Source organism: Labrus bergylta, chromosome 24, assembly GCF_963930695.1.
Source record: "Labrus bergylta chromosome 24, fLabBer1.1, whole genome shotgun sequence".
NCBI classification, from domain to species: domain Eukaryota; kingdom Metazoa; phylum Chordata; class Actinopteri; order Labriformes; family Labridae; genus Labrus; species Labrus bergylta.
Genome location: NC_089218.1, coordinates 5,127,339 through 5,148,572, shown reverse-complemented (window position 1 = coordinate 5,148,572; position 21,234 = coordinate 5,127,339). Strand labels below are relative to the sequence as shown.

Here is a 21,234-nt window from a genome sequence, read left to right as displayed (position 1 = left end):
AGAGCCAAACTTGTCTAATATATAAGGGGAGATCTAGAGCTAGTTATACAAACTCAGGGTACAGGAGAAAGGAAGTTGTCAAGATTTTATACAGACTGTGGTGCTCGCCTACAAGTCAATCAATCAATCAATTAGCCCCACCAATGAGCTCAGGATCTCCCATGAGACAAAGTGGTTATGAATTTACACATACGTGAAGATTTACATGTAGCGATGAGAGAGAGAGAGAGAGAGAAGGGAGAGGACAGAGAGAGAGAGAGAGAGACAGAGAGAAGGGAGAGGGGAGACAGAGAGAAGGGAGAGGGGAGAGAGAGAGAGAGAGAAGGGAGAGGAGAGAGAGCGAGAAGGGAGAGGAGAGAGAGAGAGAGAGAGAGGAGAGGGAGAGAAGGGAGAGGGGAGACAGAGAGAAGGGAGAGGGGAGAGAGAGAGAGAGAGAAGGGAGAGGGGAGAGAGAGAGAGAGAGAAGGGAGAGGAGAGAGAGCGAGAAGGGAGAGGAGAGAGAGAGAGAGAGAGAGGAGAGGGAGAGAAGGGAGAGGAGAGAGAGCGAGAAGGGAGAGGAGAGAGAGAGAGAGAGAGAGAAGGGAGAGGAGAGAGAGAAGGGAGAGGAGAGAGAGAGAGAGAAGGGAGAGGAGAGGAGAGACAGAGAGAAGGGAGAGGAGAGAGAGAGAGAGAGAGGAGAGAGAGAGAAGGGAGAGGAGAGAGAGAGAGAGAGAGGAGAGGGAGAGAGAAGGGAGAGGAGAGAGAGAGAGAGAGCTCAAGGTGTCAAAAAGGAGACAAAATGCGTGACAAATACAACCAAACATTTTTGAGGCTAAGAGGAGGCAGTAGCTCAGTCCATAGGGACTTGGGCTAGAAAGTCAAAGATTGTAAGTTCAAGACCTGAAGTGGACCATAATTTATAAAAAATGAAGAGAAAGATGGTTCAGCTGTTAAAGAACAAAAATGTTATCTCAATCCATTTAATTGAATAGTGACACACATATTTTCTGAAATACTGAAAACAAGTCAGTTCTAAGTCAAATGCACATGTGCCACATGTCAGTCAGTCAGTTGAGGTGATCCGGGCCTTGAACGCCCCCATGAGGATGTGAGAGGGAGAGGGAAGTCTGGATTTGACTTGACTGCGCTTGCTGCCACCGGGACCCGACTTCGGATGAGCGGAAGAGGATGATCTGGATGGATGAAAAAATAAATAAGATGAAATTCTCCTGAAAAAACAAACAAAAACCATTTCCTGAACAACAAATACACACACAGAGGGAGCGAGTCAGATAATATATATTTTTTTAACTTTAATGATATAAAACTACATTGTCATATCCCCATTTTACCCAGCCATAGTCCCACCTGCGGTAAAACAGTAAAATTTGCATATTGGGCGCGTGTTCTACGCATGCTGCGACATCAACCAATCAGGTCAAAGTCTATAAAGATAAGCCACGCCCACCCACCCGCGCTTCAGCATCAGCGTTGCAACAGGCTCGAGGAGGCAGCAGTTAAGTTTCCCTCGCTTTACATGGAAAAACAATATCACGGTGTTTCTTTTTTTATCGTGATAAGTTATATTTCAGCAAGTTTGTGACTTCGCAGTGAACGCGAGGTGTTTAGTCGTCGCGCTGAGCCTCTTTTCCCACCGAGTTTACCTTCCTATCGTGGGTGAAGTTATCGTCGGGTACCCCGTGGGGTTTAAAGTTCAGCTACCAGTAGCGTCTCTGTGCTACTAGCAGGTAGTTAGCTTCACATCTTCACCGACAACTTCTCTTTTGTCACAATGGCAGCTTTGTGCCACCCGCGACGTGCCTTGGTGGAAATACCTGCTCCACAGCCGAAAACCGCCGGTAGGTAAAACATCCAACTTTTGAGTTGCGAGGGTGCAAAGTTGACCTCTTTTGTGCAGGGAGGCGCCACTTTGCTATCATGCTAACGCGCGCCCTGCGAGGTCAACAAGCCATGCATGTCCACCTCACCTTTAACACTACTTTAATTAAGAATAACAACAGTGTAAGGTGGATTAAATGGTAAAAGTCGCTGTGTGCATGGAGGGAGAACAACCGAATTATTACCATGAGTGTAAAGTAAAGAGTAAGCGAGTAAAAAGACTAAATTAATGGTTTTTACGTTAATTTTACACGCTTTTTTTGTTGTTGTGCAGCTCGAATGAGGAGGTCTTACCTGGAGATTTTAGGTGCTCGTTTGGCTCCATCGTCCCCACTGCCGAGAGGGAGACATGCAACTTCAAACACAAGGCGTTCGCAGTCATGTAAGTGCAAAAGTCACATCATTATCAAGCTTAATTAACATTGTTTTTTAATTAAGAAGTACAACGAGGAAGCTGGAAAGTGCATGAAAAAAAAAAGATGGGTGACCCACGTTTTCGAGACGTAAAAGAAACACCCTGGGGAAATGTTGTACTATCTTCTAACTTGATTTATTCTGGGATAAATGTATGTGAAGGATCAAATCAAACAGTGAAGGTGGTTTATGGCTACGTCTCCTCACAGTGTCACCTACAGGCTGGATGACCCCGAGGGTAACCTCACATTAGTGGTTGAAACGTCAAACAGTGCAAGAAAAATCCAGCTCTAACCAAGTCTGTGTGTTTTCATGCTGTCCTAGTGTTCAGGCAGGTTAAAAAAGTGATTATTGTAACATTATTTGACCTAGTTGTTGGGTAGGATGCATTTTAATTAGTTAATCCAAAAAAAATGTATCACAGAATCTAGTCAGACATTGTGTAATTATGAAAACGGGGAATTAGCATCTGTGTGATAATTTGCAAGATGTCCTTTTACAAGTATGTAGCATACAAGATGTTTGAGGTGAACTTGCTTACCTGTGCAGCAGCTTCTTCTTCAACATCAGCAGCAGGTGGACGAGTCTTAATTAGTGATTGGCTGCACCTGTGGCGGTAGAAACATGAAGAGAGACTCGACATGCATGTCTGTCTTTGTTCTGAAAACTTAATTGAGTGCAGCAGACAAAACACAAGTAGAACATGTAACAAATAAGCTTTATTTAATGTTACTTAAAGTCATGTGTAACTTTAACTAATGTATTATCCTTTCTTTATTTAATTATATGCATTTAGTTCAAATACATTGAAATTTGCTCTAGAGTAACTTTCATCTTTACTTGGAATCTAGTCCTAACTTTTAGGAGAGATTCTTGGAAAATGTCAGTGGGAGCAGAACAGACCACAAATGTTCACCTGTGACTTATTTTCAGTACAAAGCGAGATGTGCTTGTTGAGTTTTTCTACCTGGGCTCACCTCCACGGGTGCATCCAATCACTAATTAAGCCTCTTCACCTGCTGATGCAACTCTCAGCAGGTGAAGAGGCTGCTGCACGGTGAGCTTCTGATTTCAAACATCTTGTTTGCTACATACTTTACAAATTATCACACATAATTAACTCAATTCCATTCAATTTATTTTTGTATAGCGTCAACTCATAACAAGTGTTATCTCAAGACACTTTACAAAAAGCAGGTAAAATACCTTATTCTTTGTCTGTTAACATTACGAAAGAGCAGGTAAAAAGACCTTACTCATTGCTATGTTACAAAGATCCGGCCTATCCATCATGAGCACTTTAGCAAAGCAGCAAAAGTTACAGTGGTAAGAAAAAACTGCCTTATTAAAAGGCAGAAATCTTCGGCTGGATCCCCGGCTCATGACGAAACAGCCTTCACAGGCTTAGACTGCGCCGGGCTTGGAAAGGGATAGGGGGAGAGATGGGATAAGATGCAGGAAGAGGGATAGGGAGCAAGGGGGTGGGGGGGAGGTCGACCAACACAATTACACAATGTCTGACTTTGGAAAAAAAAGAAAATTTAGATTAACTGAACACAGCTTTTGAAGAAATGTGTCTTACCTAGCAACGGGGTCAATCCTGCCTCCTCATTAAGATCAAAGTTTCTCTCTCTTCGTCACTCAGAGTTGCCCTTAAATTGTTCCTAAATAACTCCTCGGCCAAGTGAGGCGCTGTCTGAGAGGGTCCTCTGATCCTGATCTTGACCCCCTTCTTTTTGTTTTTCAGTGGACTTATCCATCGGTGGGATGTGGAGCGGGAGGTTGGAGGAGCAGTGTGAGAAGATGGACGAGCAGCATACGCCTCTCTCCCAGCAGCAGCTCGTGCAGCTAATCAGATCGCTCATCTTAGTCGAACAGGTAACCACGCTGGCAATTTCACCTGACTCTGATACTCGCAGCTTGAAAATAACACATGATCTGACTCGATGGCAAATGATTACACATAGTTGGACTGATGTTGCCACAGCATTAGTTTTGTAATGCAGACAAAATGTTGGCACGGCTCTGCTCGTTCTTTTGTCAGTCCCCCACTCTTTTAGACAAAACCTGACATTTCTGCGTGATACCAGGTCGTCATGCTGTCGGGTGCTGGGGGGGGAAAGTTCACATTCAGACTGCCATGAGCCATTTGAATTCAAACTGTGCAGTCTTACAGAACAGCAGGCTGTCTGAGGTAGTTTACCGTTTGATCCAGCAGAGGGCGCCCTCAGCATAACTTTATCATTTCATGCACTCTTCACCTCAGTAAATGAAGAATCATGCTATGGTTAGCTAAAGCTGCAGCTCAAGCTTCTTGATGAGGAGCTAAGCATGCTGGAGAGAAATGAGGAGTGCAAATATTGAATTTATTTTTCTCTCCTTTGGTGAATGAAGACTGTTGTCAAAGTGTTCAACTAAATACGATTTTCTGCCTATTCAGCTTTCACTACACTCAAAGAAAATCTAAACGTGATGTGTGTTTTTGACCCATTAGAGCCAAGAGCCAAGGATCCTGGCAGCTGACCTCAAGTACCTCCAGGAAGACCTGCAACTAAAGAAAACAAATATCTACAGATCCATACCGTACTCACGGTTCGGCTCCAACAGGGACGCTCACTGCTACAGAAAGGCGTACCCACACCTGCTGGCATTCAAAGTGAGTATCACAGGGTTGTAGCCCTTCAAAATAAAATGTTTTTTTGTCTTAAACTGAGTTTCATTGTGTCGTTCTCACCTCTTCCCTCCTTTTCCGGCCTGTCAGGTTTCCTGTCAGGAGTGGGGCCAGGTTCTCCTGAGGAACGAAGAGTGGGACGCCGTGATGGAGCACACCCTGATGGCGTGGCGCTACACCAGCGAATTGCCGCAGTGGGATACGGCGAACCACAACGCCCTCCGGGTGCAGTGTTACGGCATCCTGGCGGCTCACAGCCTCACCGCACTCCAGCACTACAAACCTGAATCGAGCAGAGGACGAGAGCTGCTCAGGAGGTATGACTTCAAATTTACATAACGTTTAACATCTTTACATTTTGGGTTGAGTATGCAGTCGTAACCAGCAGAGGGCGTTCTCATCTCGACAACATCATGCTTCTTTTTTATCCTTTTTTCTTTTTTTAGTGGGGTGCAATTTATCGTCTTGCTAATATGGCAATCTATCGCAGTGTATTGTATACATAGTTTTGCCAGAGTCTATATACATGAATAAATTCAGCACCAAACAAGTCTGAGTGTGTGAAACCTGGAGTGTTTCAGTGTTTACTGGAAGGCAAAGTGAAGTCGATTTTGGGTTCAGCAGTGAGGACGAGAGGCCAGATGTAGCCTACAACGGATCTGCAAAACTGAATGTGTGTGGGTTTGTGTGTGGGTGGAGAGATTTGGGCAACATGTATTTGTGAGTGTTCTAGTAATGTGAGGCAGCACAGCGAGCGTGGATATAAAACTGAGTGATAAAGAGACGCGTGACAGTCCTACTGAGCTACAGAGAGAGAGAGACGTCTCTCACATGAATCCCAGTTGAGACCAGAGTGAAGCAGGTTACAAGCTTTATCGATTTTGATGATGGTGACAGTATGGATGTGTGTGTAGTCTCTCACTGACTCTAATAACAGGACTTTACACTTTACTCTACCACACTCATCATTGTCCTGACTACACAGACACGCACACTGATGCAGCAGCAGTCAGGGATTGTGCAACATCCTCTACTTTTAGTCTCTATTTCTATCCCTGCCATTTTCCCTTTTTTTTTTTTTACATCATTCACTCTTGGCATCTTAAGTAAATATAGACTGGAATGTAAAAAGCAGCGTGGGGTGGGCAGGCGATTCAGGAGATGCAAACTTGCATGAGGGAGACTCCTCTCTCTGCAGACTGGTTTTGGTTTTGAGAATTTGGGTGTGTTCTGTATTTCTGTGTTTTGCCCTCTTGCACTTTTCTAAAAGCTCAGAGTGAACCAGATCCTGATTAGTACACCATAAACTCCATGTTGTGCTTAATTCTGTGCTGCTCACTTATCGAGAACCTGTCGCATATGGAGTTAGATCAGTCTCAATATCCACAAATGCACATGCATATATTTGTATTTGTAGATTTGTTTTACATTTACATAGAATGAGATAAGATTCACAAATGTATATCTGATTCACTCTCAAATATTTCATAGTTTTGTATATATGTGCAGATGTAACGCTAAAGTGATCATATTAAATCATACCTTTGAATCTACACTACTGTGATCGGCTGAATAGAAAGGAGACGTCTGATAGGCTACAGACATTTCCCTGCTAAAACAAAAAGCATTTGTGACTCTAACCACGGCAGGAGGGTCTCAGAAGTCCCACAAACAAATGCAGTGAGGTTCACAAATGACAAACCGTTTGTATATAAATGTAACAATATACAAATGTGTTTTTAAATATGTTTATCATGTATTTGTGGATTTCTAATACATGCATACAAAACTATAAATATTTGTGTGACTCAGAAATACATTGGTGAATATTGAGACTTATCTAACTCCAAAGTCCCAAAAGCAAAAAAAGGTGAATCAAGCTACAGTGAGCATTGCTTTGTGTGTGTGCGCTCACCTCAAATGTGTCGCAAAACAATTTGACTGGGCAGCAGAGTCAAAACAACAAATTTGCCGACTTAAACTATCCAGCTGATACAGTACGACACGGGCATCCTACTGGAGTCCTGTCTGCAGCCTGTTGAATGTAAGTTATCTCACCTTTTTAGTCCCTGGGGTTCATGCACCTTCCCTGAGGATCTGGTCTGGGTTCTCTCCACTTCTCTGGTGTTCACGGTCGCTGTCACTTTGGGTGCAGTGTGCTGATCACTCCTTTTTAAATATTTGAGCACACATTGAAATGACACGGTGGTCTGCACTCTGAGGTTGATTGTTCATACATGTGAATAGCTCCTGATGATTCATGAACACCCATAGTAGGCGCTTTGTGTTTTTGCTGCACGATTACATTATCAAAGAGGTTTAATCATGAATATATTTTGAAAGCTTTCAAGTCCATCCTGTCTTAACTCCCTTTGTTTTTGTCTTCAGATTAAAGACGGCTCAGGTGCACAGCCAGTCCATCGTGCCCTGTATCCAGGAGCTGCAAAGGATTATGGGATGTGCTGACGACTCTCCTGTGGACACAAAATAACACTTTTTCAAACCCGCTGGTCTACTACACCACAGTGAAAACAAATGGGCCTCATGCCTGAACGATATCTGTGTGGCACAAAGTCCAGAACATTCTGACAGTGTTTGAAAACCTGCCACTCTTTCCCTCCAAAGAAAAGGGCGGGAAAAAAAAGTGACAAGTAATGAAATCTGCTGTCTTCATAACTCAAATCGAATCAAAAGCCTCCTGTTTATTACAGGACATTCTCACACAACTTGAAAGTATTTATGAGGACTTTTTTTTTTTTTTTTGGTTGAACTCTGCAGCTGAATGCTTCATATTATTACAAAATAAAAGCCTTTTTTATAGGAACGTACACTGAGAAATGTGGCATCGGCTCCAGAGCTGGGAACAAAATATCTATTTTTAGAACTTTATAGAAAACCTTTGGCATTGACGTAAATGTTTAAAGTATGAAATGGCTTTCTCCTCGCCTTCTAAAAGGGTGTGTGTATATATGTCCTCGTTACCGTTCACAATACTTGAACCTTTGGATGTCTGTTTTTTATATGTACGTCTCTTGTCTTTGTCTCTGATTGCACTGTTTCTGCTTGTCCTGAAAACTTGAAGATTTTTGATAAAATAGATCCTTAATTTCAATAAAGTTGTTAATTTGTACTTGCAGACTCCATTGTCAAATCCTTTGTCTTCTTATTTTATCTCACTATTTGATCATAAAAAAGAAATCCAGCATCAGTTCTTCTAATTTCACAGCTGACACTAATTTCACTTCATTGAAACATTATTTAGTGCATGCACATTAAAGCGTAATTTACGGTAAATGACGACATCCTGCTGCACTGACTTCTATCTCCATGTTGGATGACTAAGCAGCTTCAATTGATTGTTTAGTGTCTGAACAACAACAGCAGGTTACACAAACATTACCTGCAGACTGAGGCCGAGTCCACACACTGGCTGTGTTTTTAGAAAACAGGTTATTTTCTGTGCGTTTTACTCATGTCACTGAAAACGCACCTTTTGGAAAGCTCCTTCCAGTGTGTTGATTTTCCTTCTGATTGGCCGCTGCAGTAACTTAACAGGATGAATCAATCAGTGTTGCGATCATTGCCCCCAATGTGTGAACTCTCCTCTTGCAGTTACCTTTTTATACCACTAGATGGAGCCCGAGTTGCATCACACCACCACAACCACTGGCTTCCACACTGAAGACGTTAATGCCCCTGTAGACACAGCTGTTGCCATGGCACTGTGTCGAGTGGATATTAAATAATTTTAAAATGCTATTTATGGTTGGTGTGATCAGTGGGAGGCGGACTTCTTGCTGTGCAATCTCCCAGTGATGTTACTTCATAATAATACTTGTTCATTGCCATATTTGGACATTGGACACAACTCAGAGGGGGGGGGGTACATGTCACGCCGCAGTTCATCTCCCTCCACTGGCTCCCAGTCACTGCTCGCATTCAATTTAGAACCCTGTGAGGAAGTGGGTGTGGCCTAGGAGAGGCAAATTGTTGATTGTTTGCACCTGAGAGGGAGAGAGAGAGAGAGGATTGCTGCACAGCAGAGTGTTTGAAAAATGGAGGAGGAGGGTTCAGGCTGCTTTCAATGTTTCAGTGAGATGATCGGGCAGTTTGGAAATTGTAACGCTGCAACCCCTCTCTGGAACCAAAACCTGGACAGGTGATATCATCTCTCTCTCTGTCGCCCTCTGGTGGTGGAACACCCTCCTTGCACCTTTTAAGAAAAAACTAAAGGTTCTGCTCTTTCATGAACACCTACCACCTTCAGGTGATTTAGGATGGCTTTGATGCTGATTAAAAGGCTCTGTCCATGTTGTGCTTGTGCTTTGTTTCCTCCTCACTAGATCCTCGCTTGTGTTGTTCTGACTCTCTGATGTTTGTCACTTTGTATAAAAGCGTCTGCTAACTAAGTGAATTGAAGTTTTCAGACCGTAACCGCGGCAGAAAAATGTTTGTGTGTCACCCAGAAGGGCTTCCTGAGCTCTTCGGCAGTCCACCAAAACACTTCGACAAAAATCAGTAACAGAGCGTTTGAAAGAGGACAGATTGTTGTAGCAGCACTTTTACTCATCTTGGCACTGGAGAAGAAAACCGCCCTCTGAGGACGTCCGCTTGCAGACGTTTCTTTATTGTAAAACGGTTGCAGAGATTTTTTGAAACAATCAATGCATTTCAGCTCCCCTGTGCCTTGGATGTTTTTTTCATTGTTTTGTGTTAAGGTTTCCTTTTCTTTAGCGCCAAGATCAGAGAGCTGCAAAGACAGACCCCCCCCCCCCCCCTCCCCCTGTGTTTGGTTGTGTCTCCATAGCTGTTGGCCTTTCATAACGCTGTAGATATTATATTGTACTCTTCAATAGTCGTTCATATTAGCTGAGCTGTGGGACATTTTAAAGATTTTAAGTCAAGACCACCACTGATAGGCTACTTTTCCACGTCATTACTGTGATTAGACGGAAATCACCCTTTTATAAAAAAAATTATTAACTTCAATTCATTCATCATTTCATTTTTATTCCTTGGTTATGGACTCAACCTTCCCGGTGTTAAGACATGCCTGCTGCACAAACCATGATGATTTTTCACTGATATTTATGGTCGTGGTCTCGCCCTGCCTTGGTCTTGACTTGGTCTTGGACTTGATCCCTAAACGTCTTGGTCCTGGAGCACTCTGGTCTTGGTCTTGGTCTCAATCCCTAAACGTCTTGGTCCTGGAGCACTCTGGTCTTGGTCTCAATCCCTAAACGTCTTGGTCCTGGAGCACTCTGGTCTTGGTCTTGGTCTCAATCCCTAAACGTCTTGGTCCTGGAGCACTCTGGTCTTGGTCTCAATCCCTAAACGTCTTGGTCCTGGAGCACTCTGGTCTTGGTCTTGGTCTCGATCCCTAAACGTCTTGGTCCTGGAGCACTCTGGTCTTGGTCTCAATCCCTAAACGTCTTGGTCCTGGAGCACTCTGGTCTTGGTCTTGGTCTCAATCCCTAAACGTCTTGGTCCTGGAGCACTCTGGTCTTGGTCTCAATCCCTAAACATCTTGGTCCTGGAGCACTCTGGTCTTGGTCTTGGTCTCGATCCCTAAACGTCTTGGTCCTGGAGCACTCTGGTCTTGGTCTTGGTCTCGATCCCTAAACATCTTGGTCCTGGAGCACTCTGGTCTTGGTCTTGGTCTCGATCCCTAAACGTCTTGGTCCTGGAGCACTCTGGTCTTGGTCTTGGTCTCGATCCCTAAACATCTTGGTCCTGGAGCACTCTGGTCTTGGTCTCAATCCCTAAACATCTTGGTCCTGGAGCACTCTGGTCTTGGTCTTGGTCTCGATCCCTAAACATCTTGGTCCTGGAGCACTCTGGTCTTGGTCTTGGTCTCGATCCCTAAACGTCTTGGTCCTGGAGCACTCTGGTCTTGGTCTTGGTCTCGGTCTCGATCCCTAAACGTCTTGGTCCTGGAGCACTGTGGTCTTGGTCTTGGCTTGGCCTCGGTTAGTGTTACTCTCTTGCAAAGCGAGGCAATCTGCTTCATATTCAGTCCTGAACTCACAGAGATGGGAGTGGATTTTATCCATTTCACTAAATGTTACCAACTTCTTTTTGAATCAAGTCACAGCCAGTGCACCAGTAATATCTTGTCTTTGGACTTCACATTAAAATCATAATTTTTCAGAACCATCCCTGAGGGATTGCAGCATGAAGTCCACATTTTAAAAACTCAAAATGTAATCAGTGGACACTCCATCAGCGGCACAATGGGACACTTGAACCAATCTTCTTATTTTTTTTAGCCAAATATTTCATTTTATGTTTCATTGTTGTTTGACTCTTGGTGTCAAACATTTTCTGGACTGATAAAACTTTCCATTTCTTGTCCGTTGGCGGATGATTCCAGTGAGTTAGCCCAGTATTTTTTTTGGGACGGGGAGCTGCCGGGGCTAGAGAAGAGCTAAGCAATTTGTTTTGTGGCAAAAGGTCAAGAGAAATGAGAGAGCGCCATCACATGCTGGAAACGAGTTCAGCTGGAATCATAAAAAAAAAACCTGGTAATGTGTCTGTTTTTTTTTTTTTACAAATCGAACATCCCTCTGGTTTTATTTTGTCTTTCTGGTGTGTTTCTCCTTTAAGACTCTGCAGAGTGGTGGCAAAGCAGACAAAAAACATTGAGAACGGATTGAGGAATTACACGGAACAAAGGTCCTGAGCTTTACTTGAACTCTTGGTTTGCACTTTTTGTTCTCTGAGCGAAGCGTCTTCCCCTCCTGAATATCAATTCCTGGAGGATTTGGCCGAGGGAAGGAATTCTGTTTCCAGCCCCAAAAAAAGGTGGTCATAACGTTGCTCTCTGGCTTCCATCAGCCTCATCAAAACGGAGGTAACTTGGCAGAAGTTTCCAGCTGATGCACTTCACATGCTCGACGACTCATATTTATGTGACTTGGACATTAAAACGTGTTTGACTGCTGACAAAGACTAAGCCCGATGTGTTTCTAAGGGAATAATTGACCACCTAATGGCACTGTCAAAACTCATTACGTCAAGCTTCTTTTCTGGTTTTTTTTTTCCCCCAGTGGCACTTAAAATGTTTGACTCCTCGTCCCTTGACTGCAGATGTTTAAAATGCAGGTTGATTGAGCGAGCCCCCTCGGGTCAATTGAAACAGGTGCTCATGAATAAAGAGGATGTTAAATATGCGACAAGTTATTAATTACAAGCCGGGTAGTTTTACAGGATGCTGCTGTATTTTGCTTTTGCCAGTCGGGCATTACTGTCAATACATGTGTTCTTCTTCCCCTGAAGGTGACCTGTTGGACCTGCTGATAGGCCAAATAGAGATGATGTCACAGCGTCTAAATGAGGCATCATTTATGACTCTACTTCGTATTATGTGTGTTTATTTGTATACTATCCGACCAATCCATGGTGTACTCAAACCTCTCGCCCAATGGCAGCTGGCATATGTTCCAGTCACCCTGAACAGGAAAACCGGTCCAGACAGGGGTGTATCCAAAGCAGGGGCCAGGGGTGGGAAAGCCCCCCCCACCCCCCCCCCCCCCCCTCCCTTCCTCGAAAAATCTGATTGGCCAGCCCAGGTTTCACCCCAAAAATCCTAAACCCTTATTGGCTTTTTGCCCTGTCGGAGGCGGTACTCATGTTGAAAACCAAGGCAGAAGGCTGCTTGTAGTTTTATTAACACATGCGTTACCCAGAACATTGGTGTGAGAGCAGGAGGCAGCCAGGTGAGCACCTCAGGTTCACTGTGCTCTGAGGGAGGCAGAGAGAGGAAAATATTGGGTGGTGGGGGTTTATAATGACTGAGGCCAGCCGTTGACCAGCCTGGAGGGGGTTTCGGTCCTTGGGTCATGTGTCATTAGCAGTCGGATTTGGTGGCTGACTCCCAAAACAGCCGAGCTGCAGGGACGGCGATGCTGTTTTCATGGCTGAGTGGGAAGCGCTCCCGGCCAGCGCCTGTCCTCACATCGCCTCTTTCTGACGGAATAAGCTCCTTCCAGGCAGGCAGAAGATTCCTCCTGCTCGCTCCACTGCACAGCCAGGCGAGCGTGAAGACATACTTACCTCATTTTGACAAAGTTTAGTAAGTGAGGATACCAACAAGAAAAAAAAAAAGCAACATTATATTTGTAAATGTGATTCTGAGTACAGGAATCTTATTAATTTGAGCTCATTGAACTGTCTTTCACAATACAGACTCGAGGAACATCTAATGTAGGTTGTCCATCTTTTGCAGACATTGCGACAAAATCCTCTTTAAATTTAGATCATGATGGGCGTGACAGATCTGGAGTGAAAGCTAAATTACCGCCGCAGAAACCTGAACGCAGAAGTGCTGACGGCGCTGAAAGCCGAACGCGGGAAAGTAGAGAGCTGTCGAGCTGTAAAATTACACGGCAAGCCGGGTGAAAGGATGATTACGGACAATTATGCGGCGGAAAATGCCCTCTAAAGGGAGAGATCCTCCGCTTTTTTTTTTTTTTTCTTTCATAAGCTTTGCTGGAACGGATGCGACAAAAAGCAAAACATTATATAGATATATATAATTACCCGTAAATTGTTTGTGGGATGAAAACTATGAATTCTCTAACATTTAGAGCTTATTCGCTCCTGCACAATGGAATAAGGCAGAGTACATATACTTTACGCCATCGGGGGTTTTAGCTAAGTACAGTTACTCAAGGACTGAATTGTCCTTTAGCAGCCGATGGCGCCATTTGTCACTTCTCTACAAAGTTAGAGGGCAAAGGTCGTGGTTGTGTCTGATGTCACACACTCATTCCTACTCCCTGCTCCCTCTTTCTATTCCCTACTTCCTACTCCATTCTCCCTACTACTTTTTGTCATTTTGATCTTTTATTTTGAAAAATCTGGGACAGGTGAAAAGTAACTTTCAATGGATCCTTCTTCCTCATGTCCCTGGCTGTAGTCCTGAGAATTTTCATCAGATTTAACACTATAGTTTTGTAGGTAATGATAGGTAAAGTCTGTTGAAATGGCATTGAGACGCTATGGTATTCATCGTGTCGTATTTGATATTTTAGTCATCATTTTGATCTTTTATTTTGAAAAATCTGGGAACGCTGACAAGAAACTTCCAATGGATCCTTGTTCCTCATGTCATTGACTGTAGTCCTGAGAATTTTAATTAGATTTTACTCTATAGTTTATGAAATAATCGCAGGTAAAATCTGCTAAAAAAATTAAAAAATGGCATTGAGACGCTGTGATATTCATCATGTTGTATTTGATATTTTAGTCATAATTTTGATCTTTTATTTTGAAAAATCTGGGACAGGTGACAAGAAACTTTCAATGGATCCTTGTTCCTCATGTACCTGGCTGTAGCTTCATCAGATTTTACTGTATAGTTTTTGAGATAATAATCGGTAAAGTATGCTCAAATGGCATTGAGACGCTATGATATTCATCTTGTACCTGGCTGTAGTCCTTTTCAGTCATATGCCATGGCTCCACTTCTGAAAACCCAAGTCTCTACAACATATCACCTGAACTGTGACAGATATTGTTTATATTCTCCATGAATCAGTGTTCCCCCTTTTTACACTTTTCAGTGACTCACTTTGTAGACGTGTGCGCCGACTGCTACTTCAGAAGCCTCACAAACTGGAGATTTATCACTTTGAAACAAAAAACCATGATCACTGCTGTCTCTCTGCTCCCCGACTGCACCTTTCAAGTCTTCAAAACGGATCATGTGTCTCAAGCCCTCCCTGCACGCCAGTCCTCCTTCCCAGACAGGAAGTCATTACAGGGGCTCTCACCCCATCACAGATGGCCATTTAACACATCGCTGGCAACTGCAAATGAAGCAGGAGTAGCATCCGCTCGGCTAGACCCGGCCCGACTTTGCACAAATGTTTGTCTCTCACTCACCTGCTGTGCGGGGATGGGAGGTAACCTTGGCTCACTTTCATTTTGTGTGGAAACTTCATTTCCATTTATTTGTCACGGCGAGCTGATACTTTAGATTCAGTTGGAGGATTTTGAAGTTACGCAGTTGCAATAAGTCCTACAACTATTTTTTTCAACACAAACACCTTCTTCAATATTGTTTTTTTTTAGAAGAAAGCTTTGTCTATTTTGTATTTCTCTTTGAGCAGCTCAAAAAAAGTAATTCTGCCTCCAATCTTCTTTTTTGCTTCCCTGTATTTTTAACCATATTCGCTCTTTTTCGATTTGTCTTCAGCCTTGTGACATTGTGACTAACTGTGAGGAAGGTGAAGGACTTGTTTTCATGCATTGGTTGAAGTTTTTGTGCGTGAGAAAAAGGGACCAAGCACCTTGTGTGTGTGTGTGTGTGTGTGTGTGTGTGAGAGGGGGTTGATAGAGCAGCGCTGGCAAGGCCGGGTGTCTAAATCACGGCTTGGAATGGACCCTCGGCGTGGCGATTGGCTGTCACAGCCACAGATGGAGCACGGCGCCCGCAGGAAAAGGATAAACTGTCTGATAAGCGCACGGTGAGGTACAGGGCTTCTGCTGGCAGACAGGCTCCTGGGGGAGGAGGGGGTTCGGGGCGGGAGGGTGGGGGGGGACGCAGCACAAGAAGATGGGAATAGAAAAGGAAAACGAGTCAAGAGGGAACAGACAACAGATGAATCTCCATCTGTGTTCAGAGGCGAGCAGGGATAGTAGCGGGGAAAACAAGCCAAACAACCACCGAGGTGCAGCTTTGGTCTCATACCTCTTCTGAGGTTTTTTTTTTTTTTTTACCTCACTGAAGGAACACTTAAGTGCATTTTGATATGTCCCATCTCCACAGAGGAACACACAGCACACTCCTCTGTAATAATGACCCCGGGATGAGTGACATCAATCAGCTGCTTGGTAAAAAGAGAAACCCATGCAGCAGCAGCAGCAGCAGCAGCAGCAGCAGCAGCAGCAGCAGCAGCAGCAGCAGTAGTAGTAGTAGAAGTAGTAGTCGTCGTAGCAACAACTGTGTTAATCACTTTTTTTTTTTTTAAGTGACAGACTGAAATGTCCTGTAACACTGATAATTGTGTCTTTCATGATGTGCCACCTTTACCAGCACTGCTCATTCACTCATGGATGCACATCATTCATTGGCTAACCTTTTGGCCACGTTAGGAGATTAAACCTGCACGAGCCGTCGGGCCAAGTAGACAAACGGGGACTGAGCCGGAGTCTGGCATGTCAGGCCTCTCTGCAATTATTATTTCTTTTTAATTGTACCTCTTGAGTTTCATTTATTCCAATAGAAGTTTTCTTTCTGGCTGTCACCAGCAGAGTGTGCTATATGGATAGCGGTAAAGACAGCAGTGATGCATGTACATGTGCAGTTACTTAATAGTGTCTATATTTACTGTAACATTTATTGGGGTCACTTTTTATCGGATTCAACCCCCACTTGTTAAAATCACTGAACCATAAATTGCATTAAGTTGATTTAAGTGCAAAAAGAGATCAGACTGAAGGCTATTTTTTCCTACCTATAACATGCAACTGCAGAAGGCAGCTTCTTTATATTCCAAGCATGTAACCCGTGGTAACCTAGGGGTTCTGTACGTTTAGACTTTGCAATATGGCAGAAGAAGTATCATCAAACAGAGATGTTACAGGGCGGGCGACATTTCCTGCAAGACTGGAGCATCACAGGCAGGAGCTAATATTCTCAGCCAACATCTGAGACTTCATTCTATTAACATGGAGGCCATCCTATTTTAGCAGGGTTGGCCTATCCCTGGGGAAAAAAAACCCCTCAAATTCAGACTGAGCACACTCTTTACCAGCTTGTCTGTGGCAGGTGGGGAGAGGGGAAAACATGATCTTCTGTACATTTAACCAAACCTGATACTGTTTGGTTTCATTCTACATCTATTTCAACAATATCAGGTATTTATTATGGCTTATTTCAGTAATACTGCAGGGAATTGGATCAACAGAACAAGTAGATACAACTGCGATTATGCAGCGATTGAACGCTACATGAAGCTCTGCCGTAATCATTCTTTGAGGAATTCATATTGATTCCGCTGCGGAGTAATAATGGCGTCCCAGTCTGGGAATTCACTTGGCATTTCGGCATTGCGGAAGCACGAGACAGCACGGCAGGAGCTTCACATACACACACACACAGTCAGGCATGCACACACACACACAGCACTGTTCTCCTCGGTAGTCAAGCCTCTGTGACGTTCAAATGGAAGGCAAAGCGTCACTGGGGCGTAAATATAATCGCAGTCTGAATAGTGAGGAGGCGGGCATAATGACCTGTACTGCTACCCGTCAGTAGGGGGAGCTCAGAGCTGCCACGGTTTTGGCTTCACCTTTTCTGGAGCTGTCATGCCGTCCATTTCTTTACACAGACTGTGGCGTAGCTGGTTAGCCAATTAGATCCCCAGCAAGCGACAAACTGTCTGTGTTCAAACTATGCATAATGGCCCCTTTAAGTACCAATATACACATAATGCGGTTTGTCGAGGCACATATTTGCTGAATTTGTGTTCACAGTCGTTTTGTTGCATCGGTGTCATTTGAAGAGTTTAGTCAAGCCAATCAGAATTTAGGTTGAAGCGGTGTCAACAAAACTGAATTAGCCCTCAACGCCCTTTTGGCTCCAACAACATGTTTAAACATGAATTCCCACTGTCGAGTCTTCATTCTTCTCTCTCAATAGCAGCTAAATGAAGCTTACCCCAAGTTCAATCACACAGATTGCCTCATTCACAAATCTCTGCCCTCTACTCTCTCATTCAGTTCTTTTTTTTTTTTTTCCACTAATCACTTCAGTCTACTGCAAGCTACATTTTCCCACGAACCACAGCGTGCTAGAGATTAGAGTTGAAAGTCTTTTTATCGAAACTGTAGGATGAGTTCTTATGTTATATATTTGAAGTGTAATGAGGTTTCTGAGCAAGTGTTATACAAATGCATCCAAATACTGTCGATGGCGATACTTGCTAACGCTGGTAACAGTGGTGTTATAGAGTCTGTTGGGGCCCTGGGCAAAAATATACATGGGGCACCAGGGTTGTTCCTGGCTCAGAATGGGCCTTTGGGGGGGGTGACTATATGAGCTGTAGTATGTGCGTTGTGTGTGCGTTTGCAGCCATGTATGTTGGTGTGTCTCGTCTTGGCGTGCCCCCGCGATGATCCGTCTGAAGTCTGCAGAGGAGCAGGGACAAGTAGCCGCAGTTGCATTATACGGGGTTTAGTATAGTTTTAACATGACTGTTGGTATAAATATTAACCGCCATGAAGAGCATTGCTCTTTGAAATTAACTCGCCAAACGGAGAATCACCCCGCATTTAGCGCTTGTGGGTGTCAGCAGAGCGTCATGAACCAGTCAAAACAAACGAACAGTCAATCAGCTGGCTATCCAGCGCGAGCCACATGCGTAAATGTATGAGAGGGGAGGTGACTGCTAGAAGTCAGAGACGTCGTATTTAAGTTCATGTTCTTCTTGTTCAACAGTCGTTTGATGTATTGATATTTTTAACATACATTCAGAGAGGATCTGATTTGCAGTTTGAATCATTGTTTTTTTTCCCTTTGGCGCTGGGTAAAACCTCTTTGGTGGGGCGCCAAAGAATTCTCTATGCAGGAAAAACCCTGGGCACGTTACACTTAAGGCCAGGGCCACCCCAGTTGGAAACGCCTGGACACGCCCCTGGAAACAAGGCTGAAGGAACTCATTTTAACAAAGCAGTAGAAAGCAAACTTCATATTCTCACAGACAGAAACAAAGCTTTAAGAACGACTAAAAGCATATGAGCATTATATGGTGTCCCAGAAATCGATAACTTTTCTCAAGCTCTTGTTTTGAAGGCGTCGTTTCCCATCATTCCCAAATCCTTATCCATACCTGATTCCTTTCAGCATAAATACCAAATTATAAAGATTTCTAGCTGTGTGCTTGGGGCTTGCTGTTTTTTATTTCCACTAAAATACAGCAAGGCATCCAATCCCATCTTTTTGTTGTTGCAGGATAAAGGGTTTCTCTTGCCTTTTTTCTTCTTAATGCCAGCTGTACACGTTGATAGCAGAGAGTTAGATGTTTGTGCGCAGCGGCCTGGACACTTCCTCCAGCCTCCCTTTTGGCCACATTGTACGTCAGAAGATAGGACGTTGCAATATTCTCAGAGCTAGAAATGAATCCACAGAGATTTCTTTGTGGCTTGTCCAGATAATCCTTTCGGTCAAAGCAGAAGAAAACCCTTCTGCTTTCGTTTGAGGCATCGGGGAAGGAGGGGGTGGGGGGGGGGGAGAGTTTTCATTTCAATTGCAGGTCTGTACTTGTGGTGTCTGTTTAGATCCAGTTTTGAGATAAAGAGGGAATGGCTGAGCGTCTCAACTTGAAAGCTCTTCAGGTAAATTGGACAAAATCCGTTCAAGGATCAACTTCCTTTTTATGGATGACGGGGGGGTTGATTTGTTCAGAAACATCTAGACAAAAGGAAGGGAAAAAAGAGAAATAAAATGCAAGAAAAGGAGAGGAGAGGACCTTATTTCATGCAGTCCCTTTGCAAATTCACTGTCCAGGGAGGAGTAAATATCCCTCTTCCATTATTTAAGCTCCCTCGGGCTGTCAGATTTAGACTGAAAATATTGTCTGATGTGATCTGAATGTTGAATACATCTAAAAAGCCTTTGCTGTAAGAGAGGTCTTTATGTCTCTCTGTGTGTGTGTGTGTATGTGTTTACGCTCATGGGCATGCATACGGGCGTGTTTGTGTGTGACAAGGCACCAAGTTGCTCCCCCCCCAGGCGCTCGGGGGGGGAGCATCTGCAGCCCTCTCCTTTCCATATGCCCCGCGCCTCGCAGTCGCACTCAATCATTAATTCAGGGTGATTATGAATTATCAAGCCACCATTGCTCTCCTTTTTCTTTTTTTCTTGTCATATCGGCCTGATTTTTTCACCCCTAGATTTTATAATTTGGAGAATTATCTTTGCAGAGCGCTCTCAGGTGCACCGTTTGGCATGGCGATGCTGGGGAGACGGTTGCTACGGCAATTGTTCGATTAATACAACGTGTTTCCCTCAGTGATCCCTCTGTGTCATGGAGGAGCTGTTCCATTCTGAGTTTCATGGATGATGGAAACAAGACCTCCGCCAAAGCAGCACACGGTGGTTTCAATGTGTTGCTCAGGAAACAACACAACAACAACGGGAAAGACGCCTGCCAACACACTTGGGGTCCCTGAATGCAGCATCCTCCAGTTGAAGGGCGGTCTTCTTAATCACTGTGACACCTCCGCTGCTGCTGTGTTGTTTTGGCAAAAAAAAACAATGCAGAAAACAAACAGACATAACAAACCTGATTAGATATGTTCTGCTGGGAGGAGGGATTTACAAGCCTTGTGCTGCTGTTTTTTTCAGTGTGTCTGACGCTGACACAAGGAATGACATTAAAGTGCTCCTAAGCAGTAATGTTTACAAGTAGCATCTACTTTATAATTCATCGACCGCAAAAGCCATAAACTATTGTTATTACACTCGTGCATTATTTAAGGAGCGATCATGTTTTTTTTTTAAAGTGTGCTGCCTTCCTGATGAGATAAACCAATAGAATGGATGCTGATCCACCTTATGTCAGGATATTTCTCTTATCACCTTGAGACTTTGAGTTTAACATTCATTAAACCTAAATATTTTAATTAGTATTATTTACAATTGTATGATTTTGAGTTATTATATATTTTTTATTGTTTTTTTTCTGATCAATTTGTTTTTTTATATTTTTATTTCGTCATCTGACTATGCATAAAAACAGTTTAAATGCCTATTTATTAATTCCAAATGCTGATTAAGACAAAAAAGATGTATTAAAAGTAACTTTTAAAGAAATAGTTCGCCCTTATGCTGATGATGTTGTTCGCTTTTGTAGACTTTTTCCACTATGTAAAAATACTTAAATTGTTTAATAATGCTCTTGAAAATGTGTTTTTGTTGCCTGCAGAGTGACTTCCAGCAGAAATGGAAACAAAAGGAGCTCGACAGGTGCATGAGGAGGTGGCGTGGTGTCGACTTTTTGGTTGGAAAGTTATAAAAGTTTTGGAACAGGTGAGTGTTTTTATCACTCTTGTTTATAACCCACGTAGGCCTATTTTAAACAGGAACAACTCGCTGCTGTAGCGACCACATAGTGGCGTTTATGCCAACGTAAAGCAGTGTGAGTGAAATATGGAGCAATTCGGGTGTTTTGAACCTACGTCAGAAGAACCAGAGTTTGAGAGGGGGGAGACCGCGGGCCCCATGTCCGACTCCCAGCTCCCCTCTTCGGCCTTCCTTCTTG

General features: G+C 43.6%; 1 protein-coding gene and 1 long non-coding RNA gene across 2 annotated transcripts; one reads left to right on the top strand and one right to left on the bottom strand.

The window, feature by feature from the left end:
* Positions 1-921: 921 nt before the first annotated feature.
* On the bottom strand, positions 922-5,153 carry LOC109995109 (uncharacterized). The gene is made up of 5 exons (XR_002278447.3): positions 5,027-5,153; positions 4,875-4,971; positions 2,834-2,900; positions 2,173-2,211; positions 922-1,172 (listed from the first exon to the last, which is right to left on the bottom strand). It is a non-coding gene; the product is annotated as an uncharacterized lncRNA (long non-coding RNA).
* LOC109995108 (uncharacterized) lies at positions 1,446-8,093 on the top strand. Its single transcript, XM_020648715.3, has 6 exons — positions 1,446-1,838; positions 2,153-2,260; positions 4,040-4,170; positions 4,787-4,948; positions 5,054-5,280; positions 7,352-8,093. The coding sequence occupies exons 1-6, from the start codon at positions 1,772-1,774 to the stop codon at positions 7,452-7,454; spliced, it is 798 nt and encodes a 265-aa protein (XP_020504371.1). The 5' UTR covers positions 1,446-1,771; the 3' UTR covers positions 7,455-8,093.
* Positions 8,094-21,234: the final 13,141 nt, after the last annotated feature.